Raw genomic sequence first — 21,498 nt, 5'->3', positions numbered from 1 at the left:
AGAGAATATTTAAAATGCGGCATCTGAATGTGCAGGGTTATGCAATGGGTAAAAATTGATGTATTTATTTCATGTATGAATAAATATACATGCAGACATCTACATGGTATATCTATATTCATTTTTAAATGTCGTCCGCAGGCTGTTCCACTAGCAGAGGTGAGCTTTTTTTTTCATTTAGAAAATCCCGATGACACGCTGAAATCTGGAGGGACAAAATGTTACCAAAGGGTAAAAAAACAGCATATATTGCAGTGTCTTTATTTCGCTTTTAAAAGCGTATGAAACAACTTAAATATGTACTTCATAAATATGAATCATCATTTAAAGCAGCTGTACCCAACCACCTACAAAGTGCATTCTCCGAACAAAGTCTTGCTTGATTTAGAAAATTATGAAGGCATCTGTATTTTCATCTACAAATCAAAGTACTTTTGAGACGCATGATATGTAAAATCGCAACCCAAAAACCAACAAAATGAAAAAATACAAAAGCTTTAACATAATTTGTGTAAATATTCAATGACATTCATCTCTTTCTCAGTTTGATGATTGATAGGCTACAGGCCATTGTCACATACAGAATCCACTCTGCATAAGTTGATGAAAAAAGGTGAAAACCAGGCACCCGGCATCGAAAGAATTATGACAATTAACCAGCATTTACCCCCAGTAAAGATCCGCAAGCTATTTTTGTTTTATCTGTCAATTTTGTAACAGTACTGAACAAAACATTTTTCACTGGCTTCCAAAGGATGACTAGTTTATCCAGCGAAACCAGGATTTTTGAGGCCTACCGTGTTTCACGACAGAATAAGGTGCACACTTTGCGTCTTCCTCCCAACATTCCTTAGTGCTTTTTTTACATTGGGGGAAAAGTGCATAATCTAAAAGTCAGCAAAAGAAACCACACGGCGGTCACAGTGTAGTGAGGCACTTGAACAGCTCTCATTTGGCATCATGACATTTTGCACAGTCAGTTGTGTCTAATATTCCCCACCGATTTCTTTCCAAGTGCTGAGTATGAGTATTAATTGACATCATGGCTGTCCAGGCACACTTTTGGTTTCGCAGCAGGCAGCACATTCCATCCGGTGAAGTCCATAATCCCTCATCTGTTGGAGACCGACCACTACGTCGAGTCTGGCGGGCTGAAGTCCTTCTTCCTTTCCTTCTTCTTGACTCGGCAGGGTTTGCAGAGGCAGCAAAGGATGCACGGAGAAGCCAGCAAGAGAATGGGCGAGGTGACCAGCATCACGATGCTTACACCCACCAAGATACCCACCACCTGACGGCCAACAAAACAACCACGGTCAGATTGACTCAGTGAAACTTACTTCAAAATATACAAACAAGTACATGTATGGTGGAAAATATTAAACACCCTTGTATCTTAGGGGCAATTTCTTTATGTGGCAGGAGGTTAGGAAGGAAATACTTGCGAGTCTGCCCACTTAGTCATCAAACAGTTGAGAATGATGGTAATTGTCTTGTTAATAATAACGTAGTAAGCATCGTTTGCAACGAGATTAGACATGGCACTCCAGGATAAGCACAGAATCAATTTGATGAAAGAATTTCAGGAATAACAGGCAACAACATTTACAAGGTAGTGCTTGGAGACTGGTCTAAGTACTGTTGATATTATTCCTCTGGCCATTTTATACAAGACAATTATATTCCTAGTACAAAGTATACATTTTATTTACACGGACAAAAAAACATTGGCATAAAAAAATCTACAGGGAAAACTTAAAATAACATTAAAGAAAACTATCACCAGGAATGAGTGCCATTTTTCTTGAGAGGACTTTTAATGTGATCATATAGGAACACATTTTTCTCCTGAACCATAAGTGCTCGAACGAAAATGTTTGCTGTCCCAAGTTGTATTTCACATCCTTAAGGTAGATTCAGTAGATATTTTTAGGAAAAAGTGCAATTTTTTTCAGGAGTTAATTTGATAAGTGTAACCTGGATGCAAAAAACTGTCAATATAATCCTCCCCATGAGCTGAAAACGCTACAAACACGGGCCCTTAACTTTCTCTAACCAGAACCACTGTCCATCTCATGATGCTTGGTATTGGTATGACGTTATGGGGGAATTCTCTCAAATTACAATAAGGTAATAATTAATTGTGCCAGTTAAGATCTCAACTTCAATCTCCCTTAGTTGCATTTTTAACCCTTGTTTTTTTTGCGTTCTATTCTGTAGAAGATTAGTAAAAGAAAACTCAATAAATCTGAGAGCGTGTGTATCTTGATTAAAGTATATTGAACTATCAAAACTGGCAAAAATAATTCACCCTAAGTGTAGCCAACCTTTCAGAATAACTAAATTGTTTTCCTGATATAATGATCTAAAAACATATGTGGTGCTCCAAAAAGGCTAGACGAGTTTAGAAAAGGGATAAACGCGCCTCTTTAATTTAAATGGTCAATCGATTATTTGTTAAAATAATTTTTATTTTTTGAGCACCCAAATTTCGCAACAACTTGCTGCTAGCAAGTTAAATAAATGACCTCCAGAGTACTTAAACTCCAGCAACTGCTTAGCCTACCCATCTCTTTTCTTATAAAATTAACATGCATTCTTTTTGGGAATAAAAATAACACTAAAATAAAATATTAGTCAGCCCCAAGGACAACCTGACCAAAGAAAAAATACAAATCCATACTACTGGTCATTCAAATGTGTACAGTAGGTAAATTATTCTTCATTTTTTATGAATAATTAAGTATTTATATAGCTTGATTGCTAATGATGTCTTGCTATTGCTGTATCCAGTAAAGTGACAGTTTTGGAGGCGTCCCATTTTTACCCCAAAAGCCAGCCAAGTAGCAAATAAAAAACGCCACCCAATTTAATTACAAGGTTACCCGGCAGGTTATTAATATTTATAAAACGCAAAGCGCTGTTTAGATTGTTGACCTCGGCATGACACATTTCACCTCATGACTGTTATGAGAATGTTAACTGTCGTGCCAATCGCAGATTTCACGCAAGAGCCACAATAACAGAATAAGCTCAAAATCCACCGTAATCCGTTTTTGGAAAAGGGCAGCTCGCAAACAGAAATGAAAGCGTCTGCACCTCCAGGACAAACAAAGACAAGCATTCCTGTCTGCTGTGTACTCAAACAGTTGGAGACATCGGAGGAGGCTGGGTCACCACAAGCAAAACATGCCAGCAAAAAGCAAGTGAAATCAGAGGAAAAGCTGACTTTTAACTTCAAAATCAAGTGATCATTTTGGTCTCATTAAATGGAATGTGATTGTGATGATGACAGCAGCAAATACTTGTGTGGGTTATGAAACCTGTTAGGCAAGAAGAAACGCAATCACGAGTCAATGAGCTGTTAAATTCTACTGGAAAAACTTTTCTTTACCCTTGAGCTAATTTTCTTCAGAAAATGAGCCATAATCGCACTTAACCTGAATACCGACATACATATTATCTTGAAAGGCAACGTAAAATTAAATTAAAATAGAGAACACTGTATACAGATAACTTGAAGAACAGGCTTATTAAACTATTAGCTTCACTCCAAATCACTAAATCCAACAAAATATTCTTCCTCAGTGTCACTTTTACTGGGAAACCATTCCCCCAACTCAGGTGGAAGATAAGCTACTTTGCTTGTCAAGTCAAGTCCTCTTTACGCTTAGAAAACTGTCCCCCACACAACAGGGCAAGGTTGAAATTATCATTAAAGACTTAGACCGCCCTCTTGAGAATTAGTGTGAAGATACTGTGTGAAGTAACATAGAGTTCCGATAATAAAAATTAAAGACTCAATAATGAGTTAATAATTTCACATTCGAGGCTGAACTATGGAAAAAAAAAAAAAAACGGAGGCATATAGTCCGGAAAATAAGCAACCTTTAATGAAAAAGGATACGAACCGTGAAACTAGTTCATCTTGAGTGGTACGAAACTGGAAGTTCTTTCTTAAAGTTATTGACTGTGAAGCCTCGATTGAGGGTAGAGGTAAGCTTATTGGACCGGGCCCGAACCAGACCCAAACCCGGTCCCCCCCCCAAAAAAAAATAATTAAAATGTCAATCATTAAGTTGGGCTGGTTGGGCTTCTCTCGCCGTTTTTTTCCCCTTGTTTTTCTCCCTTCGTGGAAAATCTACACAGTATGTACTTACTTTTACGCCAGTAATTATTTAGATAAAAAACATGCTTACCAAACTATCAGTTTAACTCAATATCACTAAATCCCAAAGAAATTGCCTCTTCGGTGTTGGGGTAAAAGACGCGCGGCTTCCTCCTTCCACCTCTCATATCAGTTGTTATTTCTGCTTTTTGCCAATGGCTTACAAGCTTTACAAATTCTGTTTTTAGCCAAATCTTTCACTATTTGCATCTTGTAGTCTGCATAATTTGATTTTCTTTTCTGCGCCATTTTGTTCAGTTGCACTTCCATTGGCTGCACGTCGACGCTGCGTGTGCTGAAATGCACAGTTCGTGCTGAAGTACGCATGGCCAAAGTAAAGCTTTGTGTTTACTTTGGCGACAAATTAAAGCGTCGGGTTTATTTCAGGCTCGTTTAATCAAATCAAGTTAATCTGTCGGGTTTGGGCAGGTGAATTTTTTAGGCCCGACCTTACCTCTAATTGAGGGCAAAAATGTAGGATTTGTGAGATTATTCAAGATTATTGTCTGAGGAAGGGCTAAACGAGTATGTGAGAATTTATGACACTCAAAGAAGAAAAATCCTGTTTTTAGGCCATTTCATAATAAACGACAGTTATTATGTAATTTTATCTCAACTTTTACCCAATGGCTCTTTCATAGAATTTTGCTGGTGACGATTCTCTACTGAAAGTAAGATGCTCCATTGACACAACCTGAGGCTCTCTTAGTCAAAGCAACCATTTATGTTTTCCGCTGACCAGATCAATGTTCAAAGAAAAAGCTTTATTTTCCAAATATTTTGTACGTTTTCAAATGAGCTTGGTTTCATAAATGTTTATTTGATCACTATTACTAACATGTCAGAGAATTGTCATTCCTATATGTTCAAATGCTTCAAAATGTGGATTCTGTGGACATTTCATTTATTAAAAGCTCTTCTTTGCCGTTTAAGGTATCATCTGTCAATAAGTTTATTCAGTTTTTAATATTGGCAAAGGAGATTGCATAGTGTGCCAGTTCAGAATTTTGACTATTATTGTGCACACTCTTTAGGGCGGACCTGCTTTTGTAAGCTAGGAGATCTAATAAAAAGAAAAGGTTCAGGGGAGGTTTTTTTTTGGAAAAGGTTGGAATTTTCTAATTTTAGCTTTAGGCTTTTCTCTGTTCACCTTGCAAGTTTAAAATCTATTAATGAATTATTTCCCTTATTCAAGTGTCTACTAAACTTTAAACTTATCATGCGTAACAAAGGAGTGGAGTTGTGCGAAGTGCAGGATGCTCATATTTCTCTTTTCAATATTTGCTTCTGTCCATCTCTTGCGTTGGCATGATGCATTGCAGACTGATTATCCTATTGTGTTCAGTTCCACATAACCGAGGCTCTGGAGTGGCCAAGTTTGGTGTTTTGACTATTGTTGTGCACTGTTCTTTGTTTTGACTATTATGCACTATTTGCATCATTCTCACGATGGGCCAATCATGTTGCTGTTATTTTATTTCCACACCAACAGGGAGGATCTGCTTTTGTAAACTAGGAGATTTTACAAAAACAAAGGGCTTTTTGAACAAGTTGGATTTTCTTATCTGAAGTTCGGGCTCTTCTCTGTTCTTCTTGCAAGTTTAAAATCCATTGATGAATTCTCTCCTTATTCTGAGTACTAACTTAACTTTAAACTCATCATCTGTGTAGTAACAAAGGAGTGGAGTTGTGTCACGTGCAGAATGCTTAAGTTCCTCATTTCAATATTTGCTTCTTTCCATCTCCTGTGTTTGCCTAACACACTGCAGACTGACAATCCCATTTACCTGTGTTCGGTTCCACATGACCGAGGCTCTGGAGTGGCCAAGTTTGTTTCTGCAAGGCCCTTTATCGTAATGCCTGAGGAAAATGTCACCCTGCAATTACAAAACACACATGTTGAGACAAGAATCTTATGAGCTGTTTTTTTCTTCTTCTTCTAAGACTCACATCCAGGTTCTGAAGGCAGTACCAACAAAAGGTGTGTTTGCAGCTCTTGCACAGCATTTGCGCGCAACCTTGATTGCGCTCAATGTAGACACCACATATAGGGCACTGCTTGATGTCCGGCTCAGAGTCGCTAGGAAAAAAGGAGGAAAGTAATAAACTCTACTGTGAGGACGTGGGAGAGTTTGCAAGTCATGGCGGACTCGTGGGAATGTGACAGCTTAATTTAGTAACATGTTGCCTCAGTGCTCATGTTTTTGTTGATTTTTGGGGGTCAAAAGATCTACACGGGGAATTTTGAACAAGGACACTGCGTTTGGTTTGTGGGCGTGGTCCAAGACTTTATTTGGAAGGTCAAAAAAGCAAGAGAAAATCGCACGTCATGGCATCTCACTATGTCCTGGTTAAATTCTGTTTGTTCTTGCATGTAAAAGACCACAACCTTGTTTTTCTTTTAATTTTTCATTTAAAATAAGCCATAAAGCCATTCAAATACCAATTTCCATAATGTTAGATTGAAAGCCGAATGTTGCAGTTGTCTATACCAGTGTTTTTCAACCAGAGTGCCAGGGCACACAAGTGCGCCGTGAGACCTTGTCTAGTGTGCCGCTGGAATTTGCCCAATTTTATCTTTCCAAAAAATCAGGCCATTATTCAGTATTTTTGTTATCTTCAGACAAAGAACTGTACCAGTCATCCATATCAGTAGGTCGCAGTAGATCTTTATATACTAATTATCTGCTCATGAGGTAGCACAGTACATCTAATAACTTAATTTGTTTAACAAAGCAGTTTAAGATTGCACTGTAAAAAATAAAAACATAAATTGAGCACATCATATTTTCTTATTTTAAGTATTATTTTCTTACTTTTATATACTAATTATACTTATGAGGTAGTACAGTGAAATATTTGACATAACTTCATTTTCAAACACACAAACGGTGTGCCTCGGAACCTTTTTATAAATAAAAGTGTACCTTGGTTCAAAAAGGCTTGAAAAACACTGGTTTATACAAGTGTGAACTGAATAATATCTGTGATTTACTTTATTTCTGTAACAGTAAAAAAAACTTTTTAAAATAGGGTACACTAAAGTTTAGACAGTTGTTTGCCCTTTACTTTGTTGCAATATTGAAATGTGTCAGTACACATAGTCATAATTGTGTGAGATTTTCCGTGATATCCTTTTCAATCTTTTAAATCAAATTAATATTTGAATCATGTTTATCAATTAGTGGTAATAACGGCCATTTGCTTTATGTTTCATATAAGCTTTATTTGATGAAAGCTAATTTGATCCCTACCACGAATAAGTCTGAAAAAAATGTCCTACTCAGCTTTAAGTATTTTTTTCTTTTTTAATTTTATCTACTCAGATTTTAACCAGTTATTTATAATGCAGGTAATTTGTCAGTAGCTTCCTATGAAAATAAGTAAATTTCTTATTGTGAAATATTGAACTAGTCACAAAAATACACAATAACTACTCAAAAATCAATCAAAATATGTTTGTACACATCAAAAGTTTTGTTAGAATATGTAGGAAACATTTGTAAAAATATCTTTCGAAGATGGAAGATTATTTTATTTTAATTACAGTACTAAGACTTATTCCAATAAATCTTTTTAATAAGGGAACGTCTTAAATTTGCAACAGTAGTTCTCATATTTTGCACATTTCTATTCTTTTCATTGATCAACTTTCTTATTTTACCACACCGTTAACTGATTTTTTGTAATTAATTACTGCATTTTAACATTTCCTAGAATAAAAAAAATAATTCTTAAAATTAGCAAAATAATCTGATATTACACGCGGTAGTAAATTTTGTTCATTTGAAATATTTAAACTGTTTAGTACTTGTTTTTGTAGAGAAAATTAATTGTAATGAGAAAAATGAAATCTTATAAAATACAATTACTTTGTTGATATTATATTTTGTCTGCAATTGGCATTCTGCTCATTTCTGAGCTATCAAAAAAGCTACACGTGAGTTGCCTTAATTTTTTCCAATAAAAGCTAAATAAATTTTTGTTTTCGATGTCACTGCAGAAAGACCTGCTTGACCGAGGCTCCTTTTCTGCAGGGACCAGCGCGACATTGGGCACGCCCACTGGCTTGGGGCAAACAGAGCATGCGGCCACAGAATTTACAGCTAAAGTATGTTGAATTGGGATCATTCTATTTGTAAAATTATTTTTGCTTATTTTGGGAGGAAAAAAAGAAACATCCGTACACTTTGCTGACTAAAAGGCTGACAGTGCTGCTGAAGAAACAAGCAACCTGTGTAAGGTATTCAACTTTTGGCCAGGATTCTGCTGTGCATTAGGAAAAGGTCCACACAGTGCAGGGACTAGCCCTCGAGACAATGAAAGGACACCCAGCTGCCAGCAGCTAATCGCGGTTTCAACGCGTTTCATCCAGTGATTCTTGTCCCAACCGGGCCTCCAGACTTGAGAACTGCAGACTGGACAAGGCCCTCTACCACCACCACTTCAAAAGACTGAAACCCAAGTTCATCGCAATGGTTCCAGGTAACGATTGGTCTGATTAAAGGGGTAATAGATCAAATTAAAAATAACGCGTAGTTGCCGGAAGTTATACTTACCGTAAAAATGTAGGCTTATACTCAAGTACATATGGTACTCACACAGCTATTGATATTGTGCATCATTTTGACTTACCGGCTTATGCCAGAGTGCGACATCATGGGTTGCTGCTCAGTGCAGGTGTGGCTCCCCTGCCAGGGTCCTCTGCAGCCGGTGCAAAAGATCGCCTGGCAAGACAGGCACGGCACAGGGGCCGGTCGGCCCTCGGAGCTTAGCGGCACCTCACACACTGACTGGCACTCACGCACAGGGCACCAGGTTTTACTTGGGTCCAGGTTCACTCCTGTGGGTAAGCATGGTAGATGCAAGTTTGCACATGTCTGAAATGTCAGATTTCTATGAAGTGTCATTGTTGAGAAACGCTATTCATCTTATTTAGTTCCCCCTAAACCAGGCGTGGGCATCGTACGTCATCTTTTCCTCTTAACCCCTTACCGTTCCATTAAAATTCGCCTAAATCCAATACGTACCCAAAGTAAATTAAATGCTGTTCTTAAACCATATTCGAATCAGTCACTAGCTGAATTGGTCACGACGTAATTTTCAATACAGGCCCTCAAACGTTGTCACAGGCTAAGGACTGCAAAAGAAAGCTTGCGATTGGCCAACAATGATGTCAATCAAAATGCCATAGGCCAATGGCTATACCGGAAGTCATCTGATGAGTTTCTTTATCTTAAAGGGACGTTGAGAATCCAGACAGACAACGAAGCTTGCTAAACATTGCAGGAATATTTTTAGGTGGATTGATTTTTTACCTGTCAGCATCATTGCGTGTTTTGGAGTAAATATTTAACACGGTTGGATTCACTCGCCCTTTTGTGAATCTAACTACATCGTATTTGTGGGGAATAGTATCATGAGCTGACTCCCAGGACACGTTATAAGTGGGCTTTATAGTTTTCGGGTATCTCATTTCTGATCGTGGTGTTTCTGTGATGAAAGGGCTGTCAGAATATTAAAGGGTTAAGTATTGCTGATGTCGCTGATATGACACTGTATTGGTAAAAAAAAAAAAATCAATATTTATTTTTCCTTTTACCAGCCGTTTTGCCAACTGTTTTAACCCAATACGGCCCGCATCTTAAAAACCTTTCCCACCCCTGCCCTAAACACACTATGTTTAACCAAAGTTTCTGTAAACTCCAGGAATCTAGAGGGAGAAGAAAAACAAGCAGTACGAACACAAAATCCCAAAAATGTGAGGCTCAGTGGTTCTGCTCAATGTCGCCACTAACTGATGTGCAACCTCAAGCAGGTCAACGCACTTGCATAACAAAACTATACCCACCTCTCTCAAACTTCAAACGCTCATACAAATTCGCTTGATCAGCGGAGGCCAACTCAGTGATCTGGAAACACATCATGAAAATCAGCAGTTGGTAAATGAATGATCATACGAAAAATATAAAATAATCAATTTATATTTAAGTCATTAACTCCTTAACATTCCGACGGCGGGCTGCCGGACTGTTGATAAACAAATATGTGTCTGTACAATGTCACCAGTCACTGAAAGACGTCATGCCACATATCATTGGAAAGCTTAAACTCTTGAAATTAGAGATATGATTTCAAAATGTACTCATCGGAGAACATTACGATCAGTATGATAAAAGGTACCCGAAAACTATAAAGCCGGTGTAGCTCACCAATAAGTCCCTTAATCGGCAGCTCATGAGATCATTCTTTGCAAAAATGAAGTCTCTACTTCCAGGACCGTTCAGTGAATCCAACCGTAGAAAATATTTACTCCAATGAAATTACCGAAATAAATGTATGCACAGAGTTTGTATTCAAATCGGAGCTGAAAAAAAAACGTGCCACTCCTGATTCATTTTACACACCATTATTACATGCAAGTGTGCACAATTACTGATTGACTTCTTGAAAGAGAAGTTAAACATTTACAACCCTTTCAAAATGTCTAAAAATTTGTCCCAAGTAAAATACACAGTTACAGAGTTTTTATAGCTTTAAACTTTTCGTCTCCAGTCTTCAAATAGTGATTTTACAAGATACTAGGTAATGCTTCAAGCTATTGTCTCACCTATTTTTCAGCTAAGATCCCCATTCTATACTCATCTGTAGGCATTTGATTGCACAAAAAAAAAGCGAGAAAAAAAACTTCTATTTCTGTGTGTTTCAACTCAGATTACTCAATGTTAGTAGCACTTCCAGAGATTTTTTTTTAGTTTGGGACAAAGCCTCAGAGTGTTACCTTTCAAAAGAGACCAAAACTGTCCATATTCTCCAAATGGTTCAAGAACAGCATTTAATTCACTTTGGGTACGTCTTGGATTGGATTTTAAGCGAATTTTACAGGAACGTTAGGGGGTTGCATGGATTTCTTGTTTATGCAGAACATAACTTCTTGAAGTTTACCCTATGTAATCTACATTTACAAGTTTCATGTCTATGTAAATCATTAAATTCAGCCTCTAAGATATTAGAAAGACTTGAGCAAACCCGATAGACTTGCTTGGCGTTTTACTATTTAAAAGTACTCTTGCACACACAATCCAGTTTAAACCAATTAAGACCATTGGCACATTGATGAAGCTAAGTGACTCCCCCTCCCCCATTCCGTGGGTTGGGGGGCAAGACAGTATAATGCTGCATCCCCAAAAAATGGGAAGTCGGATTATCCTACTCGGATGAACCTCAAAGCATCCCAGGAAAGGTGGGAAGTTGGGGGTTTTCCAACCTCCGACCAGGAAAATATAATTGGAATGACACTCGAGGTAGGAGGTTCTAGTAGTGGAGTTGGGATACATATCTTTTCTCCTAGTTTGAGGTTGGAAAACTCAGAGGGACTATTATAGACAAAACAGACTCAACCCTTCTTTCATCCAGTAAAGAATTAAGCAAGAATATAGTCTCCTGGTTCTTATTTGTAGTATAGTGAGCATTTAAATTAAAAGAAAAGGGGTGCGGTTCAGGCGAATCTTAGGGTCATATTTCTTTTACAGTATTTCCAATGGCCATTTGGGCGACAAAATAGCCTCACAATGATAAAGTAATGACTTAGCATGGCAAAGCTTGCGGATGTCACTATTAAGTGTGCTGTGATTGTTTGTGATGTGATCCCTGAGCATCTGTGATGTCATTGTCAGTGGACAGCAAGGGACAAAAGGCATACCTCAGAGTCAAGTAGTACACCAGTGCTACTGCAGGACATATCTGGACAGGTGATGGGTGCCCCTCCACCCTCCTTGACAGACAGCTCAACATACTGCTGAAGACACTTGATTGGGGGGGAAAGGAAAGAGTCAGCCTTAAACAATACAAAATATTTAAGGGACAGTGTGTAATATTTAGTCATCCCTCTTGGAAAAAAACAATATTGATGTAAAAGATAAGCAAAAAAACAAAACAAGGAATCGTCATATAAACCGGCATTTTTTTTAAACGCTAGTAAGTAGTTATTTCATATAGCAATCCTTATTAAAGGAAGCTAGAATTATTGTCCACCTTGCTGCTACAGGTACTCAAAAAAACAAAAATTTCTCAAAGGCTTGGCCAAAAAATGAGAAGAAAAATGCTGTAGTTTTGTCACCGAGTTGCCGTAGATTCTTGTGCTTTCAGCACTCGTTTTTGGTTGCTCGTTCGTTGTTCGTTGGGGTTGTCCATCGATTCGATGATGACCATCTTCTTTTATTTGTGAGTCTGCTGATGTTTGAACAGTCCGATCCTGGATTGTGGTCGGAGACTCAGGTAAAAGAGGATACCTGCGCAATGACGGTTTTTAAAGTGGCGTAAGGGGTGCGCTTTCCCCAACGCCACTATCTTGATTGTAAAGAAGATGGTTCCAGTGGCAAGGGCGACCCTAGACGACCGGCATCTTTCTACAACTGCAGGCGGCTAACGGGATCCAGGTCTGTAGGAAACCGCCTCAAAGCGTGCCGCCACCAGCTTTTGGGATCACTCTTAGTCTGGACTCTACCCTTCGACCTGTTCGGCTTGGGTAACCCTACCAGGAGTACGAGACTCCCGCCGACATAGCTCTAGGGGTCATGGAGACGCGCAAAGTGCCCCACCACGATAAGGTGGTGATCCGTCGGGACACTTTTTTTTTTGGTTGCACGACACAATTCAGCCACATCTAACAGTCAAATGATACACACCGTCCTTTTAAATAAAAATACATGCCAGATGATGATTGTTGCATGCATGATTAGTTCACCAACACCTTTTAAAAGGAACATTGTTCAAAAGTCATACGTTTGGCAACTAAGTTGGTGCTGCATGAAGCATCAACTTGCACAACTGCTAAGTGATTTGAGGAACCAAAAGCAAGATTTACAAAACATTTTAAATTGGGTTACAACACGACATTCAATATCTAATCATGTGAAGGAATAAAGCACATATGTCACTGGTCGATGTGGCCCTCGAGAAGGTTTTCTACGCCCCAGCAGATCATTTTGATTCATTTTTGTATTATAAACTATAAATTGTTGCATATATTTTTCACTGTACTATACTTCAACATGAAGAAATAGTAGTTTAGAAATTAACACATTGTGGAATTTTAATGTATTTGATTACAGTGTTTTTAAAAACAAAAATCCTTATTTTCTCTGTAGTCAATTTAGCCCACATTTGCTAAAATAAAACTAGGCTACTGAATAGTTGTGGCTAGCGTCGCATTGACAGCTTCTAGCATGAATAATCACAACTTGGAAAATTGAAAATTAATGCACATTATACATTGCAAAAATAACCCTTTCTTCTTGTTTTAAGCAGTGAACACCTTTTGAGATTTAGCAATTATCTGTTAGCTCTATTATTTGTACTGTCTAACATTGTTTACGGCAGGGTTTGGGAATCTTTTTGACCCATAGAGCCATAATAGCAAAGTATTTTTCTTTTCTTTTTTTTTTTTTGAAAGAGCCATACCATATTAATGACAAAGCGGCACCCTTTTTCCTGTTCTTTTTGCCCAGGATTTTCAAAGGTTTTTGGGGACACCTGTAGCAGCAAGATGGCGGATCTATATCTCGCGACATATTTAGGAATTTTTATTGCTGCTCATGTCATTGCAATACTTTTCATCGCACTCTTGTTATGATGCACTATTTTTTCATTTCACTATTATAATAACTTGGGGCAGTCTCTAAGCACTAATCAAATATGTAATTATTTTGCATATTTATTCTGACAGTCTTATCTTACATTTATCTGTAAGTCTTAATTTGATGTTTACCCTGGAGTGCATACAATGTTTCACCACGTTGATATCAATGACAATTTTATATCTGTTGATAAGGAGACCATTTTATCCAATTGAATCTATTTATTTAAATATGAAAAATAATTAAAGGTAATTGAATCAAAGTAATACATCTTTTTTCAGCACAAAATTCGATCATTTGCATTGGAAATTTCAAAATGCAATAGGGTAGGTAGTTCAGAGGTATTTTTCATTTCATGAAATTGTATATATATATATATATATATATATATATATATATATATATATATATATATATATATATATATTGCGAAATAACATTCATAAATATTTTTTAAAGCAAGAATAGAAAAATATAGCTAGCTATTTGAATGTTGGCCATGAGTGCAATTAAAAAAAGTATTTTAAGGGGCTGCACGACGTGAGACCGAGAATAAGAAAGGTACCAAAACGCAGCACATTTTTATAAGTGGTACATGTTTAACATATTCTATTTGGCCCATATTAGGGAATTTTTGTTGTTATTGCTGCTTAATTTTATTGCACTATTTTTTATTGCACCACATTGACTGTAGCACTATTATTCTGGCTTAGGCCGTTCTCCAAGCACTACTTTGAAAGTAGTCTTGCCTATTTATCCTGTCAGTGTTTTATCTTATTTTTCTTTAAAGACTTTATTACATGTTTACCCTGATGTCCTATGTCAAATTGTGTTGGAGACAATGTTTCACAGTGTTAATATCAATGACAATGAAAAACATCAATTAAATTGGACTTACGTTTGTACAGAAAATGCAGCCGCAGTTGCGCAGGGTCTTGTTGAGTGGTGGCGGATGCTCACAGAGGCACAGTTTGCAAAAAACATTTGAAGGTGGATGAGGGGCACGGTTGCCAGAGCTGGGGCCCGGCTCTGAGTTGTTGGCCCCATTTGTGCTGGCCATGTTGGAATGAGGCCGAGGGGCAAAAAAACACTGTGTCAAGTCTCTCTGCTTCCAGCTCCTTGTCTGGAAAGGCGGTGGGTCTAGACTGCAAGTTGTTCACAGGTTAAAAAAAAACAAACACAGAATTAGTCCTCTAGGTGCCACATTTTTAAGGATGGATTTTTGCCAGCTCTAACCAATTTCATAAGGAGACAGATAGTGTGAGAGCTGTGTGAAAATTATATTGGGCGCAACTTGCAAACATTGCAACATCAGCATGGGGGTGTCAAAATAACTAAGTGCAGGTCTAGTGTAACACAGTCAGACTTAGATTTACAGATATTGAACCTATAACTTAATCATTATTTGATTGTCAGAGCAAGAAAGCAATATATGAAGCGTAGCATAGAAAATAAACATTTTATTGCCTTACCTAAATTTATGAATGAAATCTATAAGCAGTAGACATGTAATCCTTCGTGATGAAAAAAAATCCACGCTACGAGAAAAAGTAACTGGTTGTCTTGACTTTTTGTTAGATTGCTAATACTACCACTATTTTTATTTTTTGGGACTAAGGTGTGCGCCAAATCAGAATCATCTGTCTCATTATCACCCTCTGACATGAGGCAAGGGGATTGCATAACTCATTCTGCATCTGCAGACGCTAAGTAGAATGAGACGCTACATACTATTTGTATCAATATTATTCATAATATAAAGTGAAAATTCAGATAATAAAAAAAATTCTTAAATCAAATTAGAAATAACTTAAAAGTTCCGGTGCGTTTGAAGGGTCCTTAAAAAGTTGAAAGTATAATATTTTTTCTATTAATTCTGTGTTAACAATGCCCAACTGAGTTCAAAGAGACTTTACGATGTTTTTTCACCATGCCAATTTGCTTTTATCTTACTCCTAGCAACGCTGTTTGGGACGTGCAACACATTAGGTAAGAAGAAAGGGGGTGGAGGAAGGGAGTGACTTTCTGCTTTCATCGCAGTTTTTGTTAGTGTAGCATGAATGTGGTAAAAGAAAGAAAATGCTTGTTTTAAACACAGTCCAAACGCCAACTCAAACCCCCAGAAAGAGAAGAGTTTGAGTGAATCTAAGAAATGCACGAATTTGCACAAGCAACAATAGGAGCATGACAGGGGGCTGCAATTATTACTTAAGCCAGAAGATGGCATTAGTGAGTAGAAAACTGTACGTCACCCTTGACATAATGAATATTCCATATATTCTCAACTTTATATTTCCATGATGATAGGTGAGGCACAGCCTCAATTAACTCCCCTGATTGCACAATGCTGTTTTTATGTACCTCTTCCAATCAAATGTGTTACATGCAGCTTGTTTTGAACAAAAGCAAAAATAGATAATCTGCTGTTATGAAATAGGAAAAAAAACAGGATTGCTTGATTTGCTGTTAGCTTTCTAACACAACCACTAATTATTTGGCACTGCCAAATCATAATCATTGGTCTCACTATCGTCCTCTGCCATGAGGCAAGAGAATAGTGCGCCTCACTCTGCATTGTAATACATTACATACTAATAGTATTAATAATATTCATAAAATAATGTGAAAATATTTGAAAAATAGAATCCAAAAATTGTGAAATTAATAAAAATGAACTTTAACAGTGAATAAATACAACCATTTCACATATTTTGAATCTTTTATTTCCATGTTTACATCCTCCTCCTGACGGTACATCAGTGTTTCTATGCAGATCTTCCGATTTAGCCACACGAAGCCTGCACATGTAGTTGTGAAAGTGTGTTGTAGTTAGACCATTAGCTGTGTTAGTAATGAAAAGGAACCATTAAAAAAACATCTAGTGTGTATTTAATGTTCAGCATCACACCCAAGACTGCCTTACTATTATTAACTACGTAATTACATGCTACAATTAGTTTAATATGCTCTTTGAGCCTTGTGCATTACACACCAGTTCATAATTGTATTTTCTAATAAGTAAGGACAAATGTTTTTCCACATTATAATTAGAGGGAAATCCAAAAATGCTGACGTTAAATGAGAAACAACTTAAACACTGACTAATTAATTTACTACAAATACTTAGTTTATTTCCATGATGACAGCTGAGGCACTGCTTCACCTGCCTCCCTTGACTGTGCAGCACTTTAAACAAATGGCAAATGGTCTGCATTTATACAGCGCTTTTCAAGTCACCAAAACAATTCCCTCCATATTTAAAAAAGAAAAACAATGTATCGCCATCATTAAAATAATTAACATGCTTTACATGCAGCAAAATAAAGTATGATTACCAAATTGAGAGCATGTAACTTTACGGACAAAGCAAGGTTTTATATATTGTATTCATAACATCTTTAGAATTGTGATTTTTTTTTCAGAGTCCAATTGAAACTGAGTCATTCGTATTGAAATGTTCTGCAATAATTTGACCCTGTAGACTCGTAATTTAAGAAACAGCAGAGTCAAATCCTGTTTCCTCGCTCCCATTCACAGAACGTTCCTTTGTCTCGCAAGGCTGCTTAACTTCAAAGCAAAAGCAGCCAGCAGTGACCTACATTTTGAGTAAGTGACCTTTTATTGTCTTTGATCAGTGATGGCAAACGTCTTTGCTATGGTGCAAAATTGTATGGTGGCTTTTTCATTGTTGTAAAACATAACCGCAAAACTCAATGTGTTAAAGGAAAAATAGAAAGAGAAACACGTAGGGCAAGCTGGTTTGTTAACGTCCAAAATCCACATTCAGCTTTGATTCACTTTTTTAAAATTCAGCATTTTGAAGGCTTGCATCTATGCGGAAACGAAAAAAGGGAAAATATTTTAGGTAAAACCTATTTAAAAGGAATAACAGATACTTCACACCCACTTATAGTCAGTCGATCCATAGAATTACAGTACAAATTGCAGCCTAATTAATTTAGTGTTGCTTTATGGAGCAAAATGGTAACAAAAATAATCAATTATAACCTTGATGAAGGTTTTTTTTTCCTCTGTTCATCAAATACAAGATTACAAAGAATTCAAAATCAACAACTTTGATAAGCAATTAAAAAAAACAGAAGGAAAAAAAGAGCCGACAGGAAAAAGCTGTAGACGATCTTGGTCCCGTCTCCTTGACAGTCCAAACACTTTTCACAATCAGCAAATCATGTCATCCGTTTATTATAACAAGGTATTATATGTAAACTGAACCACATTATATCCTCATTGAAAAAAAATAATAACGAACACTTAATTGAAAAATAAAAAATGTACGATTATTATTACTCATCACACCATTTCATTATCACACACAAAATCAAAAACAATTATGAAAAATGGATATAACTTTTAGTATTTAATTCATTCATGGTCAAATTTGAGCAGCAAAAACTGGTATTGGAGGACTAAAAAGGACTTGGAATTTCTAGTATGATTCATTAATCTAACCTTGAATTAACTTTGCTTTGTATTATCTCCTAAAGCTGTGAAGGCCTGACTAGCCATTATCTAAGCCATCTCCCAATTTTGGTCCATTGCAAGAAAAAGAATGAGATGATACTTTACCTAAGGCTAGTGCGCATCTTAGCGACATGCAGCAAACAAAAGTGAAACTGAACAAAACGGCTTGTAATCTAGTGGCAAGAAGCAGAAATTACATTTGACGTGAGAGAGGAGGAATGAAGACGCCACGTATCTTTTACCCGAACCAACACTGAGGACAGATTTATTTGGATTTAGTGATTTTAAGTTAAACTGATAATTTGGTATGCATTCTGTCTGTCTAAATTATTATTTGAGTAAAAGTAAGTACATGCTGTGTCGATCCTCCACAAAGGGGAAAAAAATTAAAATAAAAACCGTGAGAGAGAAGACCGACTGGCCCGACTTAAAGATTGGCATTTTAAGCTCGGGTTCAGGCCCAGGATCATACTTACAACAAAGCAACCCAATTGTCTGTGCATCTTTGCCTGATAATTCAACTTTCCTTTTTGACACATTTACCTTTTATAGGAATTGAAATAAAATGTGCTGAAGTATTAGCTTTTGTCTGGATAGCATTTGGCAGTTTTGTTAAATTTTGTCTTAGTATATATGGTGTGGCTCTCGCTCTTTTTTTTTAAATAGTTCTGCTTTTCTCTATTTAACAGGACAAAACAAAAGTAGAAAATCAGCAAATACAGTTTATATGAAATTGCTTAGAGAGGTTCCCGGTTTAGTAGTCATCTTGGTAGAATTCCAGTGTCAAAGGCTCATTTGTTGACCAAAGGGGTGAGAAGCACATCTAGCTCTACTGTCAACAAACAGTTCTCTGTATGCTGCATGAAGAAAACTGGCAGGGAAAATACATTTGCAAGGCAGCTCCCATTGACACATATAGCATGTATATATATATATATATATATATATATATATATATATATATATGTGTGTGTGGGGGGGGGTCTCAAACTTGTTTAAGTTCCCCACCTTAATATGAAAGTTTAAAAGGGACAGTGTGTATTATTAAGAGACGCCCTGTGCTAAAAAAACAAATATTAAAATTTATATTTGTTAAATGAAAAAAAAGGTAAGTATATGAACTATGATATTTCGTAACATTGCTAAAATCCGTTCAATACTGTCTCAGTCGGATGCGGAAATTATAATTCATGCGTTTGTTACGTCCCGTCTCGATTACTGTAATGCACTACTCTCTGGTCTCCCGAAGTCTAGAATCAAGTCTCTTCAGCTGGTACAAAATGCCGCAGCGAGGCTTTTAACTAGGACAAAAAAGTACGATTACAGAACACCGATTTTGGCTAACCTGCATTGGCTCCCAGTTAGCCTTAGATGTGATTTCAAGGTTCTCTTAGTATTATACAAAATCATACATGGACTTGCTCCCTCTTATCTTTCAGATCTGATTTCCCCCTATGTCCCAGTCCGAAGCCTACGATCTGAGAGTGCCGGTCTTCTGGTGATCCCAAGAGCAAAGAAGTGTTCTGCTCGTTTGAGAGCGTTCTCCATCCGGGCACCGGTGCTGTGGAATGCTCTTCCCCCTGAGATCCGATCTGCAACCTCAGTGGAAATGTTTAAATCTAAGGTTAAAACTCACTTCTACTCCATAGCATATGAATAACCTACTCTTCTCGTCGGCTGAAAAATAGTCTGTGTAATAATCTGTGAAGCCCTTTGAGACTCTTCGTGATTTAGGGCTATACAAATAAAAATGACTTGACTTGACATAAACGTGCATGATTCAAAATACTCGTAGGTCAAAATTGTGTTTTTTTTTACCTGACATGAGTTTCTTGTCTGCCATGTTACTGCTAGGGGGTACCCCAAAAAAATCAATAACGTTTTTTCCCCTTTTTCTTTTTGTACTTCTGTTTGGTCTTTCTTTATTATTCATATATATGGCTTGCAAGCCATATATGGCACTTTTTATGAGAACATATGACTTGGGGATAAAATTTGGCTATTGCACATTTCTCTGTGACATTCCAATGTTAGGTAGTTAGAAACTGATTTTGGTACATGCGAAGCCGAAGCAAAATTGAGTCGTCTCTTTGCTCAGTCAAGTATATATACAGTATATAGGGCAGATTCTCCACTAGTTTACAGTCCGGGTGTCACACCAACATACCCTGTTTTGGTCGTAGGTCACTAAGAAACCTTTTAAATGAAAGCTTAATGAACGATGTATGTTCACTGTTGAGATTTTCTATGGCGAAAACCCACAGAACAAACTGTAAACAAGCAAAAATGCCGGCAAACCATTCAGAGCAATTTGATTGGGTGAGCAGTAGAGGTGGGCAGATCTTTGCAAACTGCAAGCACTCCCTTCGCTCTCTAGCTCAGTGCAGTAAGCAACGAAGGTAAATACGACAATATTCTTATTAGTAGCAGTATTTTGTGACATTTTCACAAAAGAGCTTTGTCTGCACCTTGTTTTGAAACTTCTAAATATCTGAGGGAGGGAGAATCATCAAATGGCACACAGCTAAATAGAATGTGCTAAAGTATTAGCAGTTTAGTTGTATTTGGTCCTGATATATATGGTGTGGCTCTCTTGTTATTTTATTACTTATTTTTAAACATTTTTGCCTTCATGGGTCAAAAAGGTTCCAGACACCTGGTAGAAAAAAATAATGCGAAAACGATAGGTGTACACGGGTCCTCAAACGCAGCATTTGGATATTCAAATTAGGTGAAAATATATTTAATTAAAAATAACTATGGTCATGGTTCGTTTTAATCGATGATCAATTTACCGACGTCGTTGCCAACACTTCCCTTGCACACTTCCGTGAATAGTGATAAGATCAGCAGCTTACCTTCTTTTTCTTCTAAGCTTGCTCCCCGAACAAGCATGGACGTGCCCGCCGGTTTCGTCCCAGTTACACAAACTTGCCCGTTGAACTCGTGCGAAGCTTCCGTTTGCTCCACTATTCCAAATATTTCGTCTGCGGCCCCGATTACTCTCTCCCTGGCACGTCCTCGCTCCTTCAATGTTTTCATATTGCCGAGAGTTAAAAGACGAAAGAGAAAAGACTTATGAACACCGCCCTCTTTCCTTTCTTCGTCAGCGTTGCAGGCTGCGGAGGCGGGGCGTAAGCAGCCTCTATTTATTATTTTATTTTTTTACTCGGGGTTTCACTTCCGGGGGTTGTTTTTTTTAATTGAATATCT

At 37.3% G+C, this 21,498-nt stretch overlaps 1 protein-coding gene and 1 long non-coding RNA gene across 3 annotated transcripts; one reads left to right on the top strand and one right to left on the bottom strand.

Moving 5' to 3' along the window:
- Window positions 1-245: 245 nt before the first annotated feature.
- rnf144b (ring finger protein 144B) lies at window positions 246-21,413 on the bottom strand. Of its 2 annotated transcripts, none has more exons than XM_088326384.1 (8): window positions 21,144-21,413; window positions 14,702-14,948; window positions 11,868-11,972; window positions 10,017-10,077; window positions 8,801-9,008; window positions 6,116-6,245; window positions 5,953-6,042; window positions 246-1,288 (listed from the first exon to the last, which is right to left on the bottom strand). In XM_088326384.1, exons 2-8 carry the CDS (start codon window positions 14,861-14,863, stop codon window positions 1,133-1,135), a joined length of 912 nt encoding a protein of 303 aa, XP_088182510.1. In that variant the 5' UTR covers window positions 14,864-14,948; window positions 21,144-21,413; the 3' UTR covers window positions 246-1,132. The 2 variants fall into 2 exon arrangements, with proteins under 2 accessions (XP_088182510.1, XP_088182511.1); XM_088326385.1 differs by lacking the exon at window positions 21,144-21,413 and adding an exon at window positions 15,276-15,493.
- LOC148371782 (uncharacterized) lies at window positions 15,476-20,636 on the top strand. Its single transcript, XR_015849496.1, has 3 exons — window positions 15,476-15,792; window positions 17,341-17,409; window positions 19,725-20,636. It is a non-coding gene; the product is annotated as an uncharacterized LOC148371782 (long non-coding RNA).
- Window positions 21,414-21,498: the final 85 nt, after the last annotated feature.

Source organism: Urocampus carinirostris, chromosome 2 (assembly GCF_059441175.1).
Source record: "Urocampus carinirostris isolate Australia breed hairy pipefish chromosome 2, RoL_Ucar_1.0, whole genome shotgun sequence".
Taxonomy (NCBI): Eukaryota; Metazoa; Chordata; class Actinopteri; order Syngnathiformes; family Syngnathidae; genus Urocampus; species Urocampus carinirostris.
Note: the sequence above shows the minus strand (reverse complement) of the source record. Positions and strands in the feature narration are given on the sequence as shown.

Coding starts and splice junctions, on each gene's coding strand:
- rnf144b (XM_088326384.1), bottom strand. CDS start 14,863: ATGGCCAGCACAAATGGGGCCAACAACTCAGAGCCGGGCCCCAGCTCT. Junction 11,973..14,701: donor GCTGCATTTTCTGTACAAAC/GTAAGTCCAATT, acceptor CCCCCAATCAAG/TGTCTTCAGCAGTATGTTGA. Junction 6,246..8,800: donor TCGCACTCTGGCATAAGCCG/GTAAGTCAAAAT, acceptor CTTTTTTCCTAG/CGACTCTGAGCCGGACATCA.